The sequence below is a fragment of the Lissotriton helveticus genome, chromosome 3_1 (assembly GCF_964261635.1).
Source record: "Lissotriton helveticus chromosome 3_1, aLisHel1.1, whole genome shotgun sequence".
NCBI classification, from domain to species: domain Eukaryota; kingdom Metazoa; phylum Chordata; class Amphibia; order Caudata; family Salamandridae; genus Lissotriton; species Lissotriton helveticus.
In genome coordinates, this window is record NC_136061.1 from 764,944,127 (window position 1) to 764,967,070 (window position 22,944).

Consider the following 22,944-nt stretch of genomic DNA (forward strand, 5'->3'; position numbering starts at 1 on the left):
AAAATTGCAAGCGTTTAAAATTTGCTCCGCGAACTATGGTTTTATTAAATTTATTTATCTTATAACATACCTGTTGACTAATTACAATATCTTCCCTCTTTTTCCACCTCTCAATAATCTTGCTGGAAGAGTCCTGCCCTTTACTTTCTTTTAATATTTTAATCCAAATACTCATTTTCTTTTGTATTTGATTATTGAGAGCGGTAGAGATATTTTCTTTATTAAATAGATTTCCTATATCAAGCTCTCTGAGTTTTGGATTTAGCATGAGGAAGGACCAGTTCAAGTTTGTATAAGAGTGATTTATCTGGCTGGAAATTTCATCCCAAGATTTCCACCTATTTCCCAACCGGAAGTCTTCAATTTTCTCGAAGCCATTCTCCTTTCAAAGATTTAATGTATTTTTGTCCATACAGCCAGCATCTCCTAAGCTGAAATTTGTTAAATTCGTTTTATTGCTTAATTTAGGGATATCATAGAATTTAAAAAACTGAGTTTTCAGCTTAAAAATCCACTGTAGGGACTTGTAACGTACTTTCTTTGGGTCTTTCATGATTCTGACCGGGTCGGAAATTTTTAATTCTAGCAACATCTTCTTCATGAAAAAATTGTCTGCCTCATGGGGATCTAAAAAGAAAAACCTATAACTATGGTGAGCGAAAGAAGCGAAATAGTATTCTCTGATATTTGGAAGGGACAGCCCTCCTTGTATGGATGGTAAATATAAAGTGCTCAGTGCAAGTCTGGGGGATTTTTTTGACCATAGAAAAGAGGAAATCAATGCATCTACTTTTTTAAAATAGGAGGCCTGAATTGCGCAGGGTACTGCGCTAAAAAGGAAATTAAAAAGAGGTAAAACCGACATGTGAACTAGCGCTGCCCGTCCCATTAGAGACATGGGTAATAAATTCCATCGATATAAAAGCGAACCCACCTTTTTTAATAGAGGTAGAAAATTAAGCGAGTACAGGTCGTCCAAACTATCCGATATAAATATTCCCAGGTATCTCTTTGGGTCCGTATTATATATCTGCCTGAATTCTGGTATTAAAGTGTCTACAGTGCAGTTGGCTAAAATAATTTCCGTTTTGTTAACATTAATTTTATAACCCCCTAGTTTTTGAAAGTCAGAGAAGATTTTTAAAATCTTCAGTTGACTTGAGGGGTTAGAGTCTAAGAAAAGGGCAATATCATCCGCATATAATTTTATATTTGTCATTCCTGCTACTGGGGCAGTCTCGGTATTCATATCCCTAATAGCAATCGCCAGTGGTTCAATAAATAATGCAAACAGAATTGGCGACAGGGGGCATCCTTGTCGCGTGCCTCTAGTAACCTGGAAGGTCCCAATATCAGTGTTATTGATGATAATCGTGCCCTAGAATTCATATAAAGTTGTTGTAAAAGAGAGATAAAACCAATCGGGAAATTAAAACTGTGCAAAATTGCGAAAAGGCAGTCCCAAGACACTAGATCGAAGGCTTTCTCCGCATCTAGAAACCAAATTTGAGCCTTCACCTTGTTAATTTTAAAATAATCTAGTGCCTCCAATAAAAATGTAGTGTTGGAATGGAGATGCCTGCCTGCAATAAAACCACACTGATCATGGGCTACCAGTGATCCTATTTTATTTAATCGGTTTGCTAAAAGTTTTGTAAAAATGTTATAGTCTGTATTCAGGAGACTTATCGGTCGGTACGAATTTATATTTTCCTTATCCTTTCCTTTTTTTAAAATACTAACCACCACCGCTGAATGGCAAGAGTCCGGTGGGGGACCTCCTTGAAGTATATAATTAACTAGTATCAAAAATTATTTGCGCAGTGCTCCTCCAAATTTTTTGAAAAATTCAATAGGAAGGCTATCATCACCATTAGCCTTACCATTGGGGAAAGACTCTATCACTTCATCTAGTTCTAGTGATGTGAAATCCTGTGTGAGGTATTTCTTACCCTCAGCGTCTAGTTGTAGTATTGCAAGTGGCTGTAGGAACTCCATAATAGAGTCGGGTGTAGCTCCCTCGGTCGCTTGATATACTCCCTCATAATGTTTCAAAAACAAATCACCGATGGAAGTGGTGGTCTTAGCTTGTACTTTAGTGATGGGGTCTGCTAATTGGTCTATCCTATTTCGGACCTGCTTTTCTTTGGTTTGCCAGGCCAGGAGCTTTCCTGTATATTCGCTCTCCTCATATATCTTTTGGGAAGAAAGATTACTGTTTGTCTCGCCTAGGTCGTAATAAAAATCCTTCATCTTTGCCTCGGAGAGCTTATGCCCGGAGATCGTAGATCTAACCCTGTAGTGCTCTTGGGTTGCCTGAGAGAGTTCAGTTTGAAGTTTGGTTTTCTCCTCCCTTCTTGCCTTCTGCTTAGGTATTTCTTTAGATGTAATTAGCCCCCGCAGAGTGGCTTTAAATGCATCCCAGGTTGTATTTAATGGGGCTGTACCTCTATTTTATGCAAAAAACTGCTCTATCTTTTCTTCAATATCTGTGCACCATTGCTGGTCGAGGAGGTTAAGTTTGTTGGAAAACCATCTTCTTGGAGGCCTTGCTTCATGAGCCCCCAGATTTACCTCCATGCAAAGTGCCACGTGATGCGAAAAAGCATTAGGTAGATGAGCATAGTTATATAGCTCTAGATCATGGGATGATAAAAAGAAATCCAGCCTTGATGCTGAATTGTATTTTGCTGAGTGGCATGAATATTCTCGCTTAATAGGATTTAAAATTCGCCACTGGTCGATAACGTCAAGGTCTATTTTACAACTTTGGATGGCCAAGACAACTTGGGGTTTGTTCTGCCGGCGATCTTTCTTGGAGGAGTCCAAAAGAGGGTTTTGTAATAAATTAAAGTCTACCCCCCATAGTAGGCCTAGGGAGACCAGTTATTGCCTGCTTTAACTGTAGGATTGGCAGAGGGTCGTCTAAGATTGGTGCATAAATTGTGGCAAGAATAACATTAACATTGTTTAATTTACTATGTGCAACTGCCCATCTACCTCTGGGATCTATAAATGTCCCTTCCAGAAAAAAACCCTACATGTCTTCCTATTAATATACAAACTCCTCTCTGAGCCGACCCAGCAGTTGAAGATATCTTATGGCCCGCCCAGCTTTTAAAGAGTTTATCTGACTCAGCCTGATCTCTATGGTGGGTTTCTTGCAGATAGATGATATCTGGAATGAGGTTTTTTAGCCAGCAGTCAATGGAATTCCTTTTGCGAGCATTATTCAAGCCATTTGCATTGAAAGAGATAAACTTCACCATGCTATTTGTTATTCAAGATGCTAGAAAGCCCGGAAACACAGCCAAACAGTCATAAAGATAATAAAAATAGGTGTGTCCAGGGGTATAAAAAAACCTCGGCTTGTGCAAGTGGGCAATCGGCAGCATATATAAATAATAGCAGCAAATAATCATAGAGAAGCTGAATTTCTCTGTGCAAATGTGCAAATAAGCAAGATTGTACAGTAGCAGCAGAGCTTGAAGGGTTATACCCCCCTTGTGCAAAATACGCAAATAAGCAACACATTTGTGTAAAGTTATCTTATCCTTTGTGAATAAGCAAAAAGCAGCACAAGTATATAGAAGTATAATAATAAGCAGCATATATATATATATATATATATATATATATATATAATATCAACAAATAATCATAGAAGGACTGCCTTTTTCTGTGGAAATACGCAAATAGGCAGTAAAATTGTACAATAGCAGCAGAGCTTGAAGGGTTATGCCCCCACTTGTGCAAAATACGCAATTAAGCAACACTCTTGAGTAACCTTATCTTATCCTATGCGAGTAATAAGCAGAGCAAGTATATAATAGTATAAAGGTCGTGTAGATAAGCGATTAAGCAGATACTTCAGCACGGTTAAAAGATAACAGTAGTACATGGTGCTATTAGCCTCTCCCTGTGCAAAACCGCCAAAGAGCTGTGAAAATGTAAGATAGCAGCAAAGCCAGGATACGAATCCTATTAGTTGCTCTTTAAGGTGGTGATTGCGAGGTATCAGTTAGGTTACCCTGCGGTGCAAAAAAAAAAGCCTCTTAAATATAGCATCGCTCGTACCATAATTGTGTCAGTGTGGAAAAGCAAATCATTTTTCAGATTTGAACTTTCTTTTTTCCCCTTGAAACACCCCCCTTCACTCCCCCCCCCTTGAGTGGATGGAGACCCCCCGTGTCCCACTTCCGTCCTTCTTTGATATTTCTTCTTTTTGGATGCCATCTCGTTGCATCCTTATGTGCTTCCTGTCTCCACCATGGGTCCGCCGTTGAGTGATAATGAATTCAGCAACGAATTATACCCCAAGGCCATCAAGGAAAGTCTGGGCTTCATGCAAGATCGAAAAAATGAAAAATTTCCCTTTGGCCAGGACTTTGAGTTTCGATTGCTGCACTATCATGGCTGGAGCACCCTTGCTCTTAAAGGAGTCAATAAGTTTAACAAAGTCCCTGCGTCTGTGGGCAGATGCTGCCGACATATCAGCGAAGATTCGGAAGTTATTCACCCCCTCCACATTGAAAGTTCTTTTAGAGAATGCAGTGTTTAAAATTTTTTCTTTTACCCTAAAGTCTGAGAAATTGAGCAGAATTGTGCGGGGGTATTTCAAGTTATTAGGCTTGTGCGCAGGGACTCTGTGCACCCTTGTAATAGTCAGGTCGCCTTGAAGCTCAGGAATGGCTTTTTTCTGTAGAGACTCTGACCATTTAACTACATCCTTGTCTTCAAGCCTCTCTGGTATGCCTACTAGTCGTAGATTGGACCTCCTATTATAATTCTCAAGGTCCTGCAGCTTTTCTGCTAATTGAATTTTCTCTCTATTGACCACTAAAAGGTCTTTCTGCATTACTGTCAGAGAGTCCTCTAGGGATGATATCCGGACTTCAGCTTCAGAAACTCTCAGGGGGATGTTACCAAGGCACTCCTCCATTTTCGTAAGCCTACTGTGCAAGAGTGAAATTTCCTGAGCCTGGGAAAATTTCAAGTCTCTTAATTCCTGAAGGATAGTTGCTAGTATATCTTCAATCGTGTTCGCTTTTGTAGCGCTCGGGAGAGAAAGCAAACCATCCTCCTGGGAGATCAGGGAGGCTTGTAGACTTAGGTCTTGGCTTGGAGCTTTCGTGATTTGCTTGTTGCTTGGGCTTGTAATCGGCTGTATCGGAGGGTGGGAGGGGAGGGGACAGATCTGGGTCGGGGCGGCGGTGCAGGGAGAGGCCCTAGTTGATACAGTTGGTGCGGATAATACTGCGTCTTCTAAACCTGGCGCCTCTCCAGGTATTACCATTGGTGTCTTATACGTTGTAGGGCTGGTTGTCTTTCCTCCAACGTTGGAGACATCATGCTCCGAAGCGCCGCTTGCACTCCCTTGTTTCATCTCCCCCCGTGTAGGAGTGCTCGAGAGTTGCCCCTGCTGGAGAAGGAGTTTAAAAAAAAGAGGATATTGCTTGGGGGTAGATTGACTCTCAGGGCATATAGTGGAAGGCATGTTAGCAGCCTTGACCATTTTGTCCATAACTTTATCACCCTGGTCTGCCCTTGTTTCCTTGTCCTTCCCATCCTCCTCACCTTTGTCGCCAACAGCAAGCAGGCTCAATTCCGCTGATAGTTCAGATAGAGTCAAGCTCTCTACATCTTCATCTTCTTCGCCTCCTCTTGATCGTTTTCTTCATTATCATCATTGTCTTCTTCGACCTGTTTTCTTAGAACATTATATGTATTTTTTCTATATGGCTCAGCCGATTCCATTGTTTTCTGTTTAAGGGCTTCCTTTTGTTGATTTTTCCTTCTATTTGTTTTCTCTCCTTTGGCAGCTGGTGAGGATCTAATCGGAATTGGCATTTTTAACAACTCCCTCCCCAGCTCTGGTTTGGTCTGCTTGCCCCTTGCTCTTGCCGCCATCTGTGCGTGAGGTTTATCAAACGTGAGCTGCCGATTTTATTAAGTACTCTGAACTGCTCACTGTTTTTTTTCACAGTTACTCCAAAGGAACTCCCCGTTCATTGACCGAGAGAAAGAGTTTATGGAGGTGAAACCAGAGAGTTCTGCCAAATGATCTCGCTTTGTTTCTGCCAATGATCTTGCTTGGCTCAGCCTCCCCTCGGACCCTGCTTCGCCAAAGCCCGGTTTCTCAAGCGCGAGGGATAGCAAGTTCTCTAAGTTCTGTGTCTAAGAGAGTCAGAGTTAAGTTCATTTCGTCCCTATCGGCTCGTCAGCATGGAACGGCTGACGTGAACCCACGCACGTCGCCGCTGTGCTTCCTGTTTCCCTGTGGCCACGCCCATGCGTGCAACGCTGGACCCTCGCTAGGTGCCGGAGCCAGGAGCTTCGATGCAAACCCGCGGATGAATTCGGAAGGGTTTTAAATGGAGTTTACCTGCTGCTTACTGGGGGTCTGATCCATGCTCGATCCCGCTCGGCTCCGCTGATGTGATGCTAGGACCAGCAGCTGCGGCAGCAACGAACTGCTGGGACGTCGGGATGTTGGTTTCCGCGAGGTAAGGCGCGCTGGGCTGGGCTCTACCCAGCTCGCGCCACTTCCTCCCTCTACGTCTGTTCGCCTGCCGCTACTACGCCGAGGTCTGTGCCTCACAGATGGTTGCTGGCCCCGCTTGCATTGTTTAAAAAGAAATGTCATTTTGACACTAAATCAATTGTGTCAAAATGTAATGCTTAAACCTTTCCAAGTCTTGAACCCAGAGTTCAATCTACAACACAAGAAATAAATAACTATTTACGACTCCTTGCGCAGGTCGGATTCTGCTTTGTTAACAGCCCTTAACCTCGACAAGCACGATTGCCCTCAGCAAGATTGACTCATCACTCTTTCAATATACCGGCCACGGCGACGAGCACGCTTACCAGCATCATGCTAGATTAACTCATCACTTTTTTAATATACCAGCCACGGCACCACAAGCCTTTTTGCCAGCATACCTCTAGTTTCATGAATTGTACCTCGTCTATGGCGATCTGCATTTACCGGAACAGCAGACCCTTGCGCATGCGACACCCTCGCAATCTTAGCAATGATAGACGCTCATTTATTCTCACGATATAAGATATGGAATTCCCATAGCCATTTCAGGCTGAATGCCCACACTATTGTGATACATGCCCAACGCCTGTACCGGTTTGACTCATGCCGGCCACTAGCGATAGTGTATTCTACTCGTTTTGGTTTTAATTACTATTCATATTCCGTTCAGGACACTTGCACTAGCTGGTTTTTCCTCTCCTACCCAGATTTATTCCACGTGCTTCCTTTGATTGATTCCGGCATGACAACTTTTCCATATAATTTCGAGACCACCCTGCCCGCCAGAGAAGAAATCCTTATACAGATTGGAACTTTTTACGCCACATACGCACAATAAGTAAGTGCGCAGTGGTCTTTTCAAATCGGAATGTGATTCTTTTTCCATGCCTATTAGTTTGGCGAACAGTCACCTTTAATACACAGGTGACGCCTCACTCCTACCCCTCAGTGTGCCTTGGAGAGCCACGGAGCTCCCCTGCTCCACGATTGATCAGTGAGAGACCCCCCCAGCCCTAGCACTTATGGTAATATTAAGTAACCCTGCCCATCGCTTTGGGACTTTGTTTTATTCTTTTCAGTTTGTAGTTAGGTAATAATACACCATCCTTCATTCTTTAGGTGCCCCCAGCCCTTACCACTTTTCACTTGTCCTGAGGAAGACCCTGCAAGTAAGGTTCAAGATACCTACGGGAAAAGGGGTCGAAACGTCGACATTAGAACACTTGCCAATACCCAATCAACAGTAATGAATAGACTGTGACCTCATGTGTTATATGGCAAATATGTATATAGTAAGTGGACTTTGACCATCCGGTATATGACCAATATATACCAGAATTACTTGTGATACTTTGTCACCACCACAAAACTTTCTCTCCCACCACTTTCCAACTTACACTCCCTCCCCCCTCTTCTCTGGGCAACATTTATGTGAATTTTGTACCTTGTTAGGTTTTCCCTACGATTTATTATCTGCATAAACTGCATATCCCCAATGTGATTAAATAACATTGGTCGAAAATTAATGTATTTTCTCTCATTTGATACTTTTGAATGTCAAGTTTTTGATGTATTTTTTTCCCTTCCATGTGAAAGCAACCAATACACTGGGACAACTTTAATCTATACTAATCGACATAAGGGGCAAAAGTTTATTCATCTATGCTCTGAAGTTAAATCTTGCAAGTATGAAAGACGTGATAGAGGAGACACCCCCGGCATCCAGCATCAATTCGATATTGTCTCAGCTGCATTATCTCATCATTGTGTAAAATGTCAGTCATCTGCATTACATGCTAAGCTATCAAAGGCAGGACAGGGGAATCAAAAGTAGCCCAGGCAAAAATGTGCAAATCAGCCCCTCTCCTTTCGTCTACTTGCAAACATGGGAAATTGGCAGTGGCACCAGGAGTGGCCCTGGACCTTCAAAAATAACCTTCAAGGATTGCCACACCGAGAAATTGCCCAGTGGAATAAAAAGGCCTAAGCAGTTCGGATTGTCATGCTCTAACATTGTCACAATTTATTATATTCCATCTTTGGAGGTGGCCTGAAAGGCAGTTATTTTGACACATTAGACAGATTTATGTTATTTAGAAACAAATCTCTCTCTTTTGATCTTATTAATATTATAACTGTCAGTACCGGGATTGCAACCTATCTACTATCTCCCTTCATTTAGGGCAGCCGTCAGTAGACCATGCTTATTGAAAGATTATATCTGCTGTAATCTCTTATACCCTTGAGCACGCTCTTACGTGTAGCCTGAAAGCTGTTCAGTGGCCGAATTGTGGGAGAGGTCTGCTACCTGCATCAATAACAACATTAGCAAACAATCCCCGATAAAATCTGAATATGAACCCACACATCAAGCCTTCACACAGGCTGTGACTGGGAGAACAATCAGGTATTTTGCTGATTAGCGCTAGACATTTTAGGCTAGCATTTTCCAATGAGCTATGGTGTCCTTGGTGCTCCTTCACTGCAATACTTCTAGATGTGTTAGGAAGGGCTCTCATAGTTAGAAAAAAAACAGATTTCTCTTACAAGAAGAATGATTCACACAAAAAAAAACACTTGCAAGGTAACATCGCCACAGTGGCTTATATTCGTTATGAGGCCACTTTATTTTTAGATGTAGATGAATTTTTGGCAATATTAGACCAACACTTCTACCTCTCAAATGTATGTTGATGATACACACCAACCTAAAACATGTGCTCCTTTGTACTTGTTGACTTACCAACCCACACTCCACTATGCCACGTTGAGATTCTTATCCTTTGGTGCAATAACACCACTGGGACTCCGACCCATGGCCACAACACCGTTTCCACTTTTCAAATGAGTTTACATGAACACCTCCTCAAAATCGAGTCCAATTATCACATAATGAGCGTGGTCTTGGCACTCTGTACATCCAATCAAATCCTTGATGTAAATGGGTGTTTTACATATTTTTTTTCTGTATACATTATACTGTTCTACCCCTTTGGGATTTCCAATGCATATTGCTCTGCGGAATGTACCCGTTATATCTACCCACGGATAAATACCTCGTTGCTTGCATTTTTAGTCAGCTAATCATGATGGTTTTATACATCTGCATGTGTAACTTTGTGCAAACTTTTTTGATGAAAAAATGATTTTTAGCAATCTTTTATATAAAGTAAAACCTATATATAAATAAACATTAATAAATGTATCCATAATTGGTTGATGCCAACTACTATTACACCACAAACTGTCTTGGAAATATCAGAAATGGAGAAATAACTAGGGACTTCAAGTCCCAAAGTGTAACCAAACAGTAAAAAAGAGAAAGGGAGACGCACATCATTTGTCATTTACTCGTTCTCCCTCCTAAAGAACAAGTTACTTACCTTCGGTAACGCTTTTTCTTTATCTGCCTGTGGATTCCTCACCTTGTGAATATCCCCTTGCGTCAGCAACATTCGGAAATTCTTTTTGTAGCTTCGCACCGACGTGGACAACGTCACAGAGGCACAGAATCGCGCGCTACTAAGCTGACGTCACGACACCATAATAAGCCCACGCCGCCGTGATGACATCAGTTCCGCCCTTTTTTCCGGGCCTTCGAGGCATACGGACGGACCGATGACAGCAGATATATACACAGTATACACAGTACACAATGTCAAGATAACACACACAGTGTGAAGCCATTGCAGGAAAACAAATTGCAATAAACATTTCCTTTGACAATAAAATATATACATTACAGTAACTCAGGCATAGAAGAGAGGACAAAGGGGAGGCGGGTGGGTCAGTGAGGAATCCACAGGCAGATATTGAATTTACCAGAAAAAGCGTTACCGAAGGTAAGTAACTTGTTCTTCTGATAGATACATCTGCCAGTGGATTCCTCACCTTGTGAATAGAGTCCCACAGCAGTCCCCACTCCCGGAGTCCACTCTCCTATACCAGAAAGTCCTGGAGGACAGAGCGCGCAAAGTGGCTGTCCCTCCTCACCTCGGAATCTAAACAGTAATGCTTCACCAAAAAGTGTGGAGGGAGGCCCAAGTCGCCGCTCTACAAATATCCTCAACAGGTACACCCCTAGATAAAGCAGATGTAGAAGACTTTGCTCTAGTAGAGTGTGCTCTTATACCCTCTGGAGGTTCCTTACCCACCAGGGCGTAGCAGATCTTAATGCAGAGGATAATCCATCTCGAGAGCGTGCGCTTGTGCACCGCCTTCCCCTTCTTGCAGCCAGCAAATCCAACAAACAGCTGGTCATCCAACCTGAACTCTCTTGTCCTGTCCAGGTAAAAGCTCACCGCCCTCTTAGGGTCCAAGCGGTGAAGTCTCTCCTCCTCTTTGGAAGGGTGAGGGGGAGGATAGAAGGAAGGGAGAGTAACAGACTGCCCCAGATGAAAAGGAGTTACCACCTTAGGCAGAAAAGCAGCCCTGGTCCTGAGAACCATTCTTTCAGCATGAATGGACAAAAATGGGGGCTTTGAACTAAGAGCTTGAAGCTCACTTACCCTCCTTGCCGAGGTAATTGCCACTAGAAAAATAGTCTTAAAAGACAAAAGTCTCAAGGGACACTTGAGTAAAGGTTCAAAAAGCGAACCCATCAAGAATGTAAGAACAAGGTTCACGTCCCATTGAGGCACAATAAAAGGTGTAGGAGGAAATTTATTGGTAAGGCCCTTAATGAATCGTAATACAATAGGAGATTTAAACAAAGAGGCTGGTCCAGCAAACAAAGGAAAGCCGATAAGGCCAACAAATAACCTTTGATAGTTGCCACCGCAAAACCCTGCTGGGCCAAGGAAAGTGCAAATAGAAGTATATTGGACAAACGAGCCCTTAAAGGGTCAATGGACTTCTCCCCACACCAAGCAACAAATTTAGACCATCTATAAGAATAAATGGACTTGGTGGAGTCACGCCTGGCCGATAAGATGACATCCACCACATCGTGTGGGAGAGAAAAGGAAATGAGGTTGCCCCGCTCAATCTCCAGGCATGAAGGTGTAAGGACTGGAGGTGGGGGGGTGTAGAACCTGCCCCGCCATCTGGGAGAGGAGATCTGCCCTGTGAGGGAGACGGAGCAGAGGGCATGAGGAGAGGTGGAGAAGATCTGTGTACCACACCCTTCTTGGCCAATCCGGGGCGATCAAAATAACTTGGGCCCGGTCTTGGAGAATCTTCCTCAGAACCCGAGGAATCAAGGGTATGGGAGGAAACGCGTAAAGGAGTTGAGAGTCCCAACTCAACTGAAACGCATCCCCCAGTGCTCCTTGCATCGGAAACTGGAGACTGCAGAACGGGCAGTGAGCATTCTTGTGAGTGGCAAACAGGTCCACCTGAGGAAATCCCCACGTCCGAAAGACATAACGAACTACCTCTGGATGAAGCCTCCACTCGTGGTTGGCGGAGAACTGCCAACTGAGACTGTCTGCACGAACGTTCAGAACTCCGGCCAGATGATTTGCCATCAGACAAATCTGATGGTCCTGAACCCAGGACCAGAGACGCAGAGCCTCCCTGCTGAGACACTGCGACTCCACTCCTCCCTGCTTGGTGACATACCACATCGCGTTCGTGTTGCCCGTCAGGACTTGAACTGACTGACCGCGAAGGGAAGGGAGAAAGGCTTTGAGCGCTAAACGTATAGCCCGCAACTCTACAAGTTTGATGTGAAGCAACCTTTCCTCTGGAGACGAAAGATCTTTTACCTCCAGATCCCCCAGATGAGCACCCCACCCTAGAGTGGATGCATCCGTTATCACTGTGGCCACCGATGGAGGTAGTTGAAAAGGCTTTCCTTGTGACAGATTGCCTTCCACGCTCCACCAAGACAGATCCACTGCAGTTTCTCTCGAGATCCTCACTGACTCCCTGAGATCTCCGCTGTGCTGATACCACTGCCTGCGGAGGCACCACTGGAGTACCCTCATGTGCCAGCGTGCATGGCTGACCAACAGAATGCAAGAAGCCATCAGACCGAGCAGACGAAGGACCTTCAGGACTGGAACGACCACTCCATTGTAAAATAAAGGAATCATTTCCTGTATGTCGCGAATCCTTTGAGGAGGAGGGAATGCACGACACACAGTAGTGTCCAGTACCGCACCTATGAACAGGTTGGGCTGGGAGGGCACCAGGTGAGATTTGGGTACATTTATCGAAAAACCCAACCTGTGCAACAACTGAGTTGTCTCTTGCAGATGATGGAGCACTATCTCTGGAGATTCTGCTTTGATCAGCCAATCGTCCAGATACGGGAATACCGGTATCCCCGATCTTCTGAGATGTGCAGCCACCACCTTGGTGAAGACTCGAGGTGCAGTAGTAAGACCAAATGGAAGGACCGCAAACTGGTAGTGTTGCGATCCAACCGTGAAACGGAGATACTTGCTGTGCGACTTCAGGATGGGAATATGAAAATACACATCCTGTAAGTCGATTGACACCATCCAGTCTTCTTCCAGCAGTGCTTGAAGAACCTGTGCAAGGGTGAGCATCTTGAACTTCTCCTGCTTGAGGTAAAGATTCAAGATCCTGAGATCCAGGATTTGACGAAGTCTGCCATCCTTCTTGGGGATCAGAAAATACTGGGAGTAGCATCCCTGACCTGTCTCCTGCTCCCGAATCACCTCTATCGCACCCTTTCTGAACAGTGCCAGGACTTCTTCCTGCAGGAGCAACAGGTTGTCCTTCGAACTATAACCCTGGCAAGGAGGGTAATTTGGGGGAAATTCCTGAAAGGGAAGAGCATACCCATTCTCCACGAGATTGAGAACCCAATGATCTGATGTAATCAATTCCCAATCTCGCAGAAAATGGTTAAGCAGACCGCCCACTGGACCCACATGATCCGGAATGGCGGATCTAGGGCTGCTTTGCTGTGTTGGCAGGAGGTTGGGAAGGGGCCACTGAAGAGCCCATCACTCTCGCCACTGAATCAGCCGTGTCCAGCCCACTTTGGATTACCTGCCTTGCCGCAGCCTGAGTGTCAGAAATCACCTTCTGAAAATCCTTCCTATCGTTCTCAGGAATTTTAGGCACCAATTGTTTGACGGAATCCATCAAAGCATGGATGTATCTACCCATCAGGCAAGTTGCATTTGTAGACTTTAGCGCCATGCTGGCTGAGGAAAAGATTTTCTTTGCCACCTGGTCTTGCTTCCTTTTCCCCAGGAACCTGTGGAAAAGCACCTGTAGACTTCTTTGAGCAGGTAGCCTGCACAACCAAACTCTCTGGCAGGGGGTGCGTTGACAAAAAGTCCGGGTCACCAGGTGCCACTCTATACCTTTTCGCAACCACCCTTGAAACAGCAGGAGCTGTCAGAGGTGTTTTCCACACTTCATAAATGGGCTCAGCCAAAGCGCCATTAAATGGGAGCATTGGTTCAATAACAGTGGAAGGCCAGTGAAGGACCTCAGTTAAAATGTTAGACTTTTATTCAGCAGTAGGCAGAGTAATATTCAACAAGTCTGCAGCCTTCTTAATAACAACGTGATAAGGTATTACATCCTTGGAAGGTACGTCAGATACAGAGGCCAAATCCCACTCAGGAGACAGCTCAAGACCACTAGCCTCTCTCAGGTCATAAAAAGGATCCTCCAAATCCTGCAGTTCACCTTCCTCCAAATTTTCATCACGATACCTCTCCTCTTCCAGAAGCCTCTGTGCCTCACGCCTCGACCTCTCCTTCATAAACGAAATTGACGGATCCGGCACCGACTCCACCGGAGCCGACGCCGAACTCAAAGTCGGAAGAGGCAGCTTAACCCGAGGACGAACTGGATTCGGCATCGGAGTCGAGGGTATCGGCGTCGATGGATTCGCCGTCGAAGGCTTCGGCGGCTCCGGAAAATGCCAATACAGAGTTGGAGCCGGCATGAAAGGCATAAAAGGCGCAGGAGCATAAGCCTGGGGGACACCCAGATTAAATGCTGATGGACACGTGGGACCAACCGGTGCACCAGAGGGGTACATTGCCCTGGAGTAAACTCCAAACATGGCATTCAGGAACTGAGTAGGATCCTGACCTGGAGCCCGAAAGGGTGGATAAAAGCCCCCAGGTTGCTCTTGAGGGAGCAGAGTCTTCTCGACCTCGGCCTCCACCTCAGGCTGGTGTACCGGGTCGACGAACCCGCAGGCAACGAAGCCTCGCCCTCTCCTTCTTCCTCATCACCTTCATCTTCATCTTCTTGACCAGAAGGATGGGATGGATTCGGAGAAGGATTCGGCAACTGTTTCGGTGACACAGGCGAATCCGCACGCGAAGCCTCACCCTCGGAGACCTGTACTTCCGAAGCCGAGACCACCGCCTCCTTTCGAAGTAACTTCACCTGTGACTTCGGCCTTGAACTCGAGTCTTTCTCAGAGTGATGGTGAGATTCATGACTCCTCTTCTTATGCTTCTTCCTGGAAGACCTCGAAGCATTATTAATTATTATTATTATTATTAAAAAGGATTTGGTACCGCGCACATACACCAATTGGTTTATTGGCGCTCTAGACCAGGTGGGAGAAGAACATACGAGGGCAGGGCCGCTAGCCGTGCGCCAGACGGAACAGGTAAGTTTTCAAAGAATTGCGGAAGCAGCGATAGTCGTTAGACAGACGAATGGCAAGAGGGAGGGAGTTCCAGGTGGCAGGAGCAAGGAAGGAGAAACAGGCTCCGAAGACGACTCCGAGTGCGATTTCGAACGAGACCTCGACCGCCGAGTTCGTGACCTCAAACTCTTTTTATCCTTTTTGTTTTTCAACTTCGCTACGAGGAGTTTCGTCTCCCTCTCCCGGAGTGCCTTCGGAGTCATCTTTTTACAAGAAGGACAATCTTCGATGTCATGATCGGAGCTCAAGCACCAAACGCAGCACTCGTATGGATCAGTGATAGACATCATCTTGCCACATTCTCCGCACGCTTTAAATCCAGTCTTTTTCGTAGACATCACGACAGAAGACAAAGAAAACACCAGTAGAAACACAATTTAACAAAGTTACTATACAGCTACAGACGATCCCTTGAAAACCATTAGCGTCGATGACGCGGAAAAAAGGGAACTGGTGTCATCACACCGGCGTGGACCTAATATGGTGTCGGTGACGTCAACGGAGGCGCGCGCGATGCCGTGCTTCTGTGTCGTCGTTTACGTCAGCGCGAAGCTACAAAAATAATTTCCGAATGTTGCTGACGCAAGGGGATATTCACAAGGTGAGGAATCCACTGGCAGATGTATCTATCAGAATATGGTCTTAAATGCTTGCTACAAAACATTCAATTACATGATCATATCCACTGGAAACAATGAGTCACAGATTAAAGAGGGACACTACCGCAATTATTTTCTAATTCAAGATGGGTCCAAAATCAAGGATACATATGAAAGAAATGTATTACAGGTTCACACCATCTACAGGTCAAATCCTGCGTTTCCGGAAAAATTAGGCTGACCCAAAGCAAGGGGCACACTCTTATAATAAATCAGTCACGTGGTGGACATTCCTCCTTAAGTTTAGATACTTAGAAGTATCTAAAGAGATTGTAAACATGACCAATGATGACAAAGACGGAAAACTCATGGAAAAAGAAGGGCAAGATAAGTCATACACAGACAAAAAGAAATCCCCAAAACATATTCAAGTAAGGGATTTTCAGACATTCCTATAGAAACACCATAATCAAGTAAATCCACCTGATACCTCAAATGTGAGGAAGGACCACTGACCCGTCGAGAGAGACTTTAAACATTGTTTCTCAGTTCCTGAACTCCTAGATAGAGCCTGAAGGCCAAAGAAATAATATGGAATAAACTGTTTCAATCCATTAATTCCTTTCTGCCCACTTCCAGGACCCATTTCTCTAATCTAATCCAGTGATGCAATATTCCACCTCATTCGAATTCTCGGTCCCCTAAAGCAGAGGACCAAATCAATCAAGATAAAGAAATTAAGCCCACAAAACCATTAGACCAGATGCTGATCTGTCTCCAGCTCATTGATTCCACAGTGTTTTTGTAAAACTAGACCAAGATATATACACACTATAATACCATGCAGTTTTGAGTTAGGAACTGAACACGATGGAAGTGGTGGAGACCGATGAACAATAGTTACTTACCTGTAATCTGTGGTTCTCCAGTAGTGGTGTCTTTCATAGATTCACATGCCTGAATCATTCCCCGTCGTCGGAGTGGGAGTCCCACGGTACATAAAAAAGCAATTATTTGCATATAAGTAACCAAAACCCTTGGTAATAACCAACCAGGAAGTAAAGTAGCCCTAAGCTACAGTGTAAAAAACTTCCACACTCATGACTATCCTAGTCATTTTGTATAGACCAAACTGCAGCCAATCAGGCATCAGCACCCACCAGAATGTTCTCCCCAGAGGCTCAGGCTCTCAGATTTTCTCGCACAGGAGTGAAACCAACGCGATCGCCTGAGGAGCCTCTGAGGGGAGGTGGGCGAGTGCATGTGAATCTATGAAAGACACCAATACTGGAGAACCACAGATTACAGGTAAGTAACTATTGTTCTTCTCCAGTATTGGGGTGTCTTTCATAGATTCACATGCCTGAATCAGAGTAGATAGCAGTACACACCATCCTGCTCATAGAAGCTCCTTGTATCATAGTGCATACGCATGCTTTGCAAACAAGAATCACATGTAAAATAAGCGTCTAAAAGAGCACAGAGGAGGAGGGAGAACAGAGGCTCACCTTATTTAAAAGGATTGCGAAGCACTGCTTGTCCCACTGAAGTATCTGCATCGCTGGCAGCATCTAAGCAGTAGTGCTTGGTGAAGGTATGCTTGCTGGACCAAGTTGCCGCTCTGCAGATGTGATGGAGAGGAACTCCAGCAAAAAGGGCTGTTGAGGAGGAGACCGCTCTCGTAGAATGCGCCCTTGGCAATGATTGCAATGGCCTTCCTGCTTGCTGATGACATAGACTGATTACTGAGGACACCCAGCAGGCTATGGTCTGTTTAGATACAGCGCATCCTTGACATATCCTTCCGTATGCTACAAATAACTGGTCTGTCTTACGCAATGTAGCAGTTCGTTGAAGATAGAATTTGAGACATCTTCTGATGTCAAGGGAATGCAAGGCCTTCTCCGCTACCGTTTGCGGATTAGGAAAGAATGTTTTTAGAATTACTGGCTCGTTAAGATGAAAATCGGATGGAACTTTAGTCATGTAGCTTGGATTGGTACGAAGCACCACTGAATTTAAAGTGAATTGTAAAAACAGAGACTTGATGGTAAATGCTTGAATGTCACTGACTCTACGTGCCGATGTCAGTGCTAGAAGAAGAGAAACCTTCCAGGAAAGGAATTTGAGATCCACCTTATGAATAGGTTCAAAGGGGTGGCGCATGAGTTGGGAGAGCACCACATTCAAGTACCAGGAAGGAGGTGGACGCCGGACAGGAGGGAACATTCGGATTAGACCTTTGAAGAATTGTTGAATTATTCTTGTGGAGTACAGAGAATTAGAGCCATCTAAGTACGGGAAAAAATGAATGCCTTCCAAGCGAAGATGTGCCGACACTGGAGCTAATATCTTTGGGAACACCCGGGGTGCTGAACGAAGCCCAATTGTTAGAACCTTGAATTGAAAATCCCTGCCAGCCACTCTGAACCTTAAGAATTTCCTGTGCCTGGGGAGGATGGGTACGTGAAAGTAAGCATCCTGAAGGTCGAGGGTGGCCATGTGATCATCCTTGGAAAGAAGCTGGAGGATTTCTTGAAGTGTTAACATCCGGAAGGACAGTTTCTTGAGGTATTTGTTGAGAGCACGCAGGTCGAGGATAGGGCGCCATTTTCCTGACTTTTTTTGTATGAGCAAGAACCTCGAATAAAAAACTCTTCCTTTCTGCAATTGAGGAATTTTTTCGATTGCACCTTTCCTAATCATTATATTTATTTGGGAGAACAGCTCCTTGAGGTGAGCCGGTGGTGGACCTTTTGGAGGTGAATTTGGAGGGGTTTTGACAAATTCTAAAGCGTGTCCTCTGGCTACTACATCCAGGACCCATTTATCCGTAGTAATTTTGGACCAATTTGAGAAGTAATGGGATATTCTTCCTCCAACTTTTGACCTTGGAATGGGCAGAGGTGGTGGCAGGTCTCATTGCCTTTTGGAAGAATCCCGTCCCCGATAAGAGGACTTTCTTTTTCCTTGCGAAAAGTTGTTGCCTCGCTGTCCGTATGTTTGTTGCTTATACGGCTGGTATCGCTGGGTACCCTGTGAAGATTGGTACGAGCGTTGTTGAGAGTGGCCCCCTCTATTAGAATAGGACCCACGTCCTTTGGCACCCCGAAAGGACGATTTGCGAAACTGCCGGATTCCCAGCGACCTTGCGGTTTCAGTATCTTTCTTTATGGCCTGCAAGGCCTCATCAATGTGCTGGCCAAAGAGAAATTCTCCATCGTAAGGCATATCTATTTTTTTTGCCTGGACTTCCTGGCGGAAGGATGTTGACTTCAGCCAACCCTGTCTCCTCAGTACTGCTGCACCTGCCAATTGTCGGAAGCCTGTAGATGCCACATCTATGGCTGCATCAATCATCTCCGCAGAAGCACACTCTCCTTCATGTAATACTTTCTTAGCTTCTGATCTTTCTGGTTCCGGAAGCTTTTCAAGATATGGTGAAATATTCAAACACATCTGTCTATCATATCTCCCTAGTATTGCTAGGGAGTTTGCCGCGCGGATTGTAGTTGCAGCCATCGTCGACACCTTTTTGCCAATGGAGTCCAGACATCTGCCATCTCTGTCAGGTGGAGCGGTCACTTGTGAGGATGCGTTTCTGGCTCATCTCTGGGCTGCTTGAGTGACAACCGACTGTCTTAGCTTGTCCTATATGGCATGCAGGTGATGTGAGAGGCGCTTTATACTTTTTGTCTACACGAGGTAAGACTGCGGGTAAAGAATTTGGAGTCGATATGATTTTAAGGCCCTCCTTCCAAATAAAATCTATAATTGGGATTGTTTTTACTTGTCTTTGTGTCTGATCTTTAAAGTCATACAAAAAGCAATTGTCCTGTTTAGTTTCCATAGCAATTTGAAACCTCTTTGTTGCTCTTTCCATTACGAGATGGAATCCCCCAATGTCCACAGGTGGGGAGTCCACAGTATGAGGCGCAGTAGGTGATGGGGTTTGCGTCTGGTAATCGTCCCACTCCGACAGTACAGATTTATCATCCGCCTCTCCTTCCTCTGTCATCTTCAGTGGTTATATCTCCCTGCGTATGGTGGGATTGCGCCGGAGAAGGCGGAATTCTGGAACGTACGTCAGGTGCTGGTGTTGGAGAAGATTGTCTTTGGATTCTTAAGGTTGAAGCTGGTGTTTGAGGCATTGGTGTTGCAGGAAGCGACTCCGCCGATTCAGATGGAGGGAACTGGCGGTAACAGTCGTTTAACATATATTGCAGATTGTTAAGGAGATCTAACGGCATCTGTGCTGTTGGCACCGCAGCAGGGGTTTGATCTATAGACTCAGGAAGCTGTTCTTCATCATGATCGTCCTCCTGAAACTTTATCAGCAGTTCTGAAGGAATTCTGGCCGCCTGGAATCTGTCATCCTCGTCAGTTTGTCCATCCTCCTCCTCTTCTGAATCTAGAAGCTGCTCAGGCAATTTCAACGGTGATAGAGCCGTTAGAGAAGAGCCTCTTCTTTGCAATAAGGAAACCCCCGTAGACTGAGAGGTAAAGGAGGCAGCAGACAGAGCAGCAAACCAAACCTGCATATCTGTGCATGAAGAAAGGAGAGGTGTTGACGGCCAAACCGTCAACGGTATCGTCCACATCGATATTGTATGAACTGTGGCAGACGATGAAACAATGATCTTCGTCGAAGTCTTCGACGATGATGTAGTCTTCGTCGACGACGTAGCCGTCGACGGTGGAGTTCTCGTCGACGGCAAGGTGATCTCGGTCGACGAGGAACCCTTCGATGGGATGACTTTCGTCGATGTGCTCGTCGACGACCTACGTTTTGTCTTCGACGACGGAGCGTCGACGCTTAATGCCAGTACCTTCGTCGACGAGATGGGTCTAACTGAAACTAAGACCATCGTCGAGGGACATTATCATCTGAGGTCTTGGCAATGAGAAAGTAACCGTCGACGTGGAGGGAACATCGTAGACAGTTACCGTCAACGGAGAAGCCGTCGACGAGGCAGTCATCAACAAAGTCTTTTTCTGAGGCAAATTTTTCTGTGACAGTCTTTTAGATGGTAAAGACTTAGCAGACTTTCTCGGGCGCGTATTAAGTCCGGATTTTGAAGGTGGAGAAGCCTTTTTTGTGGTAGAGGAGGAAGGCAAGCTTGAATCCTTAGCTTTTCTCAACACCTTAGCCCCAGGAGAAGATATCTCTTCCTCAATCTTCCTCTTTCTGGAAGAAATAGTAGACCCCGAAGTCAAACTTCCTACCTCAGATACAGGATTATCCTGGTCCTTGATCTTCTGCAACCATAGTAAAAGATGACCTTCCCTGTCTGAGGGTCTTCTGAGGAAAGGTTCTGCAGATCTTACAATCTTTTACCTCACCGTCTGGATACAGGCAATATATGCTTTTTTGTGGAGATCTTCTTTAAAAAGCCTTAGCTTCCCACAAGACTCACATGGTCTGAAGAGAGATTTTGAAGAAGGCATTCCAAAAATAGGTAGAAAACCAGTCAGGTTGTGAAGTACTGAGCAGAGCTCATGGAGACTCCATTCACACAACGTGCGGTAGAAAATCTGAGATCCTGAGCCTCTGGGGAGAACATTCTGGTGGGTGCTGACGCTTGATTGGCTGCAGTTTGGTCTATACAAAATGACTAGGATAGTCATGATTGTGGAACTTTTTTACACTGTAGCTTAGGGCTACTTCCTGGTTGGTTATTACCAAGGGTTTTGGTTTCTTATATGCAAATTATTGCTTTTTTATGTATCGTGGGACTCCCACTCCGATGACGGGGAATGATTCAGGCATGTGAATCTATGAAAGATACCCCAATAATGGAGATCTGGAAGATAACCTCTTCATCTGCCACTGATTACCATTCAGACTCAGGGATATAGTTTCTATGCTGATGGAGATTAGTGACAACTCTTGAAAGCCTGGTATGTTATTAAACCCACCACTCTGATGCAGTTTAACTCTCTCCTCCTTATGACACCTATCTACTGTTTATAAATTATAAGCTTAACAAAGCATCATACCTCTCAGATAAAGTGTTAGGTCAGAGCAATTCTTTCTCACAGATAAACTTTTAGCGTGGGTCATACCATCTCTTAGATTATTAAAAACCAGAAGGACTACAGGCACAGTTCTATTATTTCTGCCAGCTGCGTAAGGGAAAAAACAAAGCTACAAGCCATCCAAGCATGAGAAGTACCCTTCCTACGGCTGGCAGTCAGGGATGCATACACTTACATCATTATTTAACCACAGTGCCCAAAGGCCCTAAACGAGTTACATATAATGTGGTGAAGGTTATTTCAGAAACTAAAAATATCCTCTCGTCACTGATGGAGCAAATATGTCTTACATAGGAAACGGGTAATGTAGCAGTCCCACCATTGCAAAATCGCAGGTCACAAACTAATTTGTAACCTGTCTCAGTGTCTCACTCTCCAATTTGGAGAGATTGGCTAAGACGTTTTCTAAAGATACCTGGAACACAAAATCGGGATATATGACGATTCAAAACTATAAAAGTTGAGCTATGCGTGAACGTACAGTGGGACAACAATCTGTATTTAGAATCTTGATTTCTGTAAACAGAACCCATCACAATCACATAATACATATTATAGAATTACCTAGGCTGGCTGATTCATTTGTTCTATGCTGCTTGCTTTTGGATTGGGAAGAGAATCCACAGGATACAACATACACATCTTGAAGACCTAGACAGAGTACATAATTAAATAACGTGATTTGGATACGTGCATTTTACAATGACGTAATCAGAGCAAAGTAGTTTGGGGGCTTAAGACATTCATCGTTATAAAAAAAAAATCACAGTGGTATAAAAAAATAGGCTGAAAACCACTGCTATGGCAATTTTAGGCACATTACACTGTTGTAAGTTTAACACTTTTGCATAAATAAAACACATTTACAGAAATGTCTTGCAAGACAATACAGCGTTCCTAAATTTCTCAGGTAATGGACTGAGTAGCTCATACAGTCCAGCATGCAACTACCGGGATGAAACAGAGCAGATATTGTGCATCTGCCCAAATCTTCAGATCTTTGAAGGTACCTTCTGTCCTCTTTCGAAGAGTTAAACATACACATGATTTGGGAAGCAACAGAATGTTGCTTCACCATGCAAACTAGCCCCTTTATCTGAAAATTAACTACATTTCTGGCCACGCGAACAGGAAGTCTGAGGAAGCCAGCACTATAACTT

The 22,944-nt window shown here is 44.5% G+C and overlaps 1 protein-coding gene across 9 annotated transcripts in view; it reads right to left on the bottom strand.

Annotated features, from left to right (window-relative positions):
• SCUBE2 (signal peptide, CUB domain and EGF like domain containing 2) overlaps positions 1-22,944 on the bottom strand; it is a 676,704-nt gene that overhangs the window by 232,577 nt on the left and 421,183 nt on the right. For 7 of the 9 annotated variants that reach the window (XM_078680979.1, XM_078680978.1, XM_078680976.1 and 4 more), the window contains one exon: positions 22,349-22,435. The exons of the other annotated variants lie outside the window; for them this stretch is intronic. In XM_078680979.1, the coding sequence (XP_078537105.1) occupies positions 22,349-22,435 (87 nt within the window). The remainder of the gene's footprint in view (positions 1-22,348; positions 22,436-22,944) is intronic. 9 annotated transcript variants of the gene reach the window in all.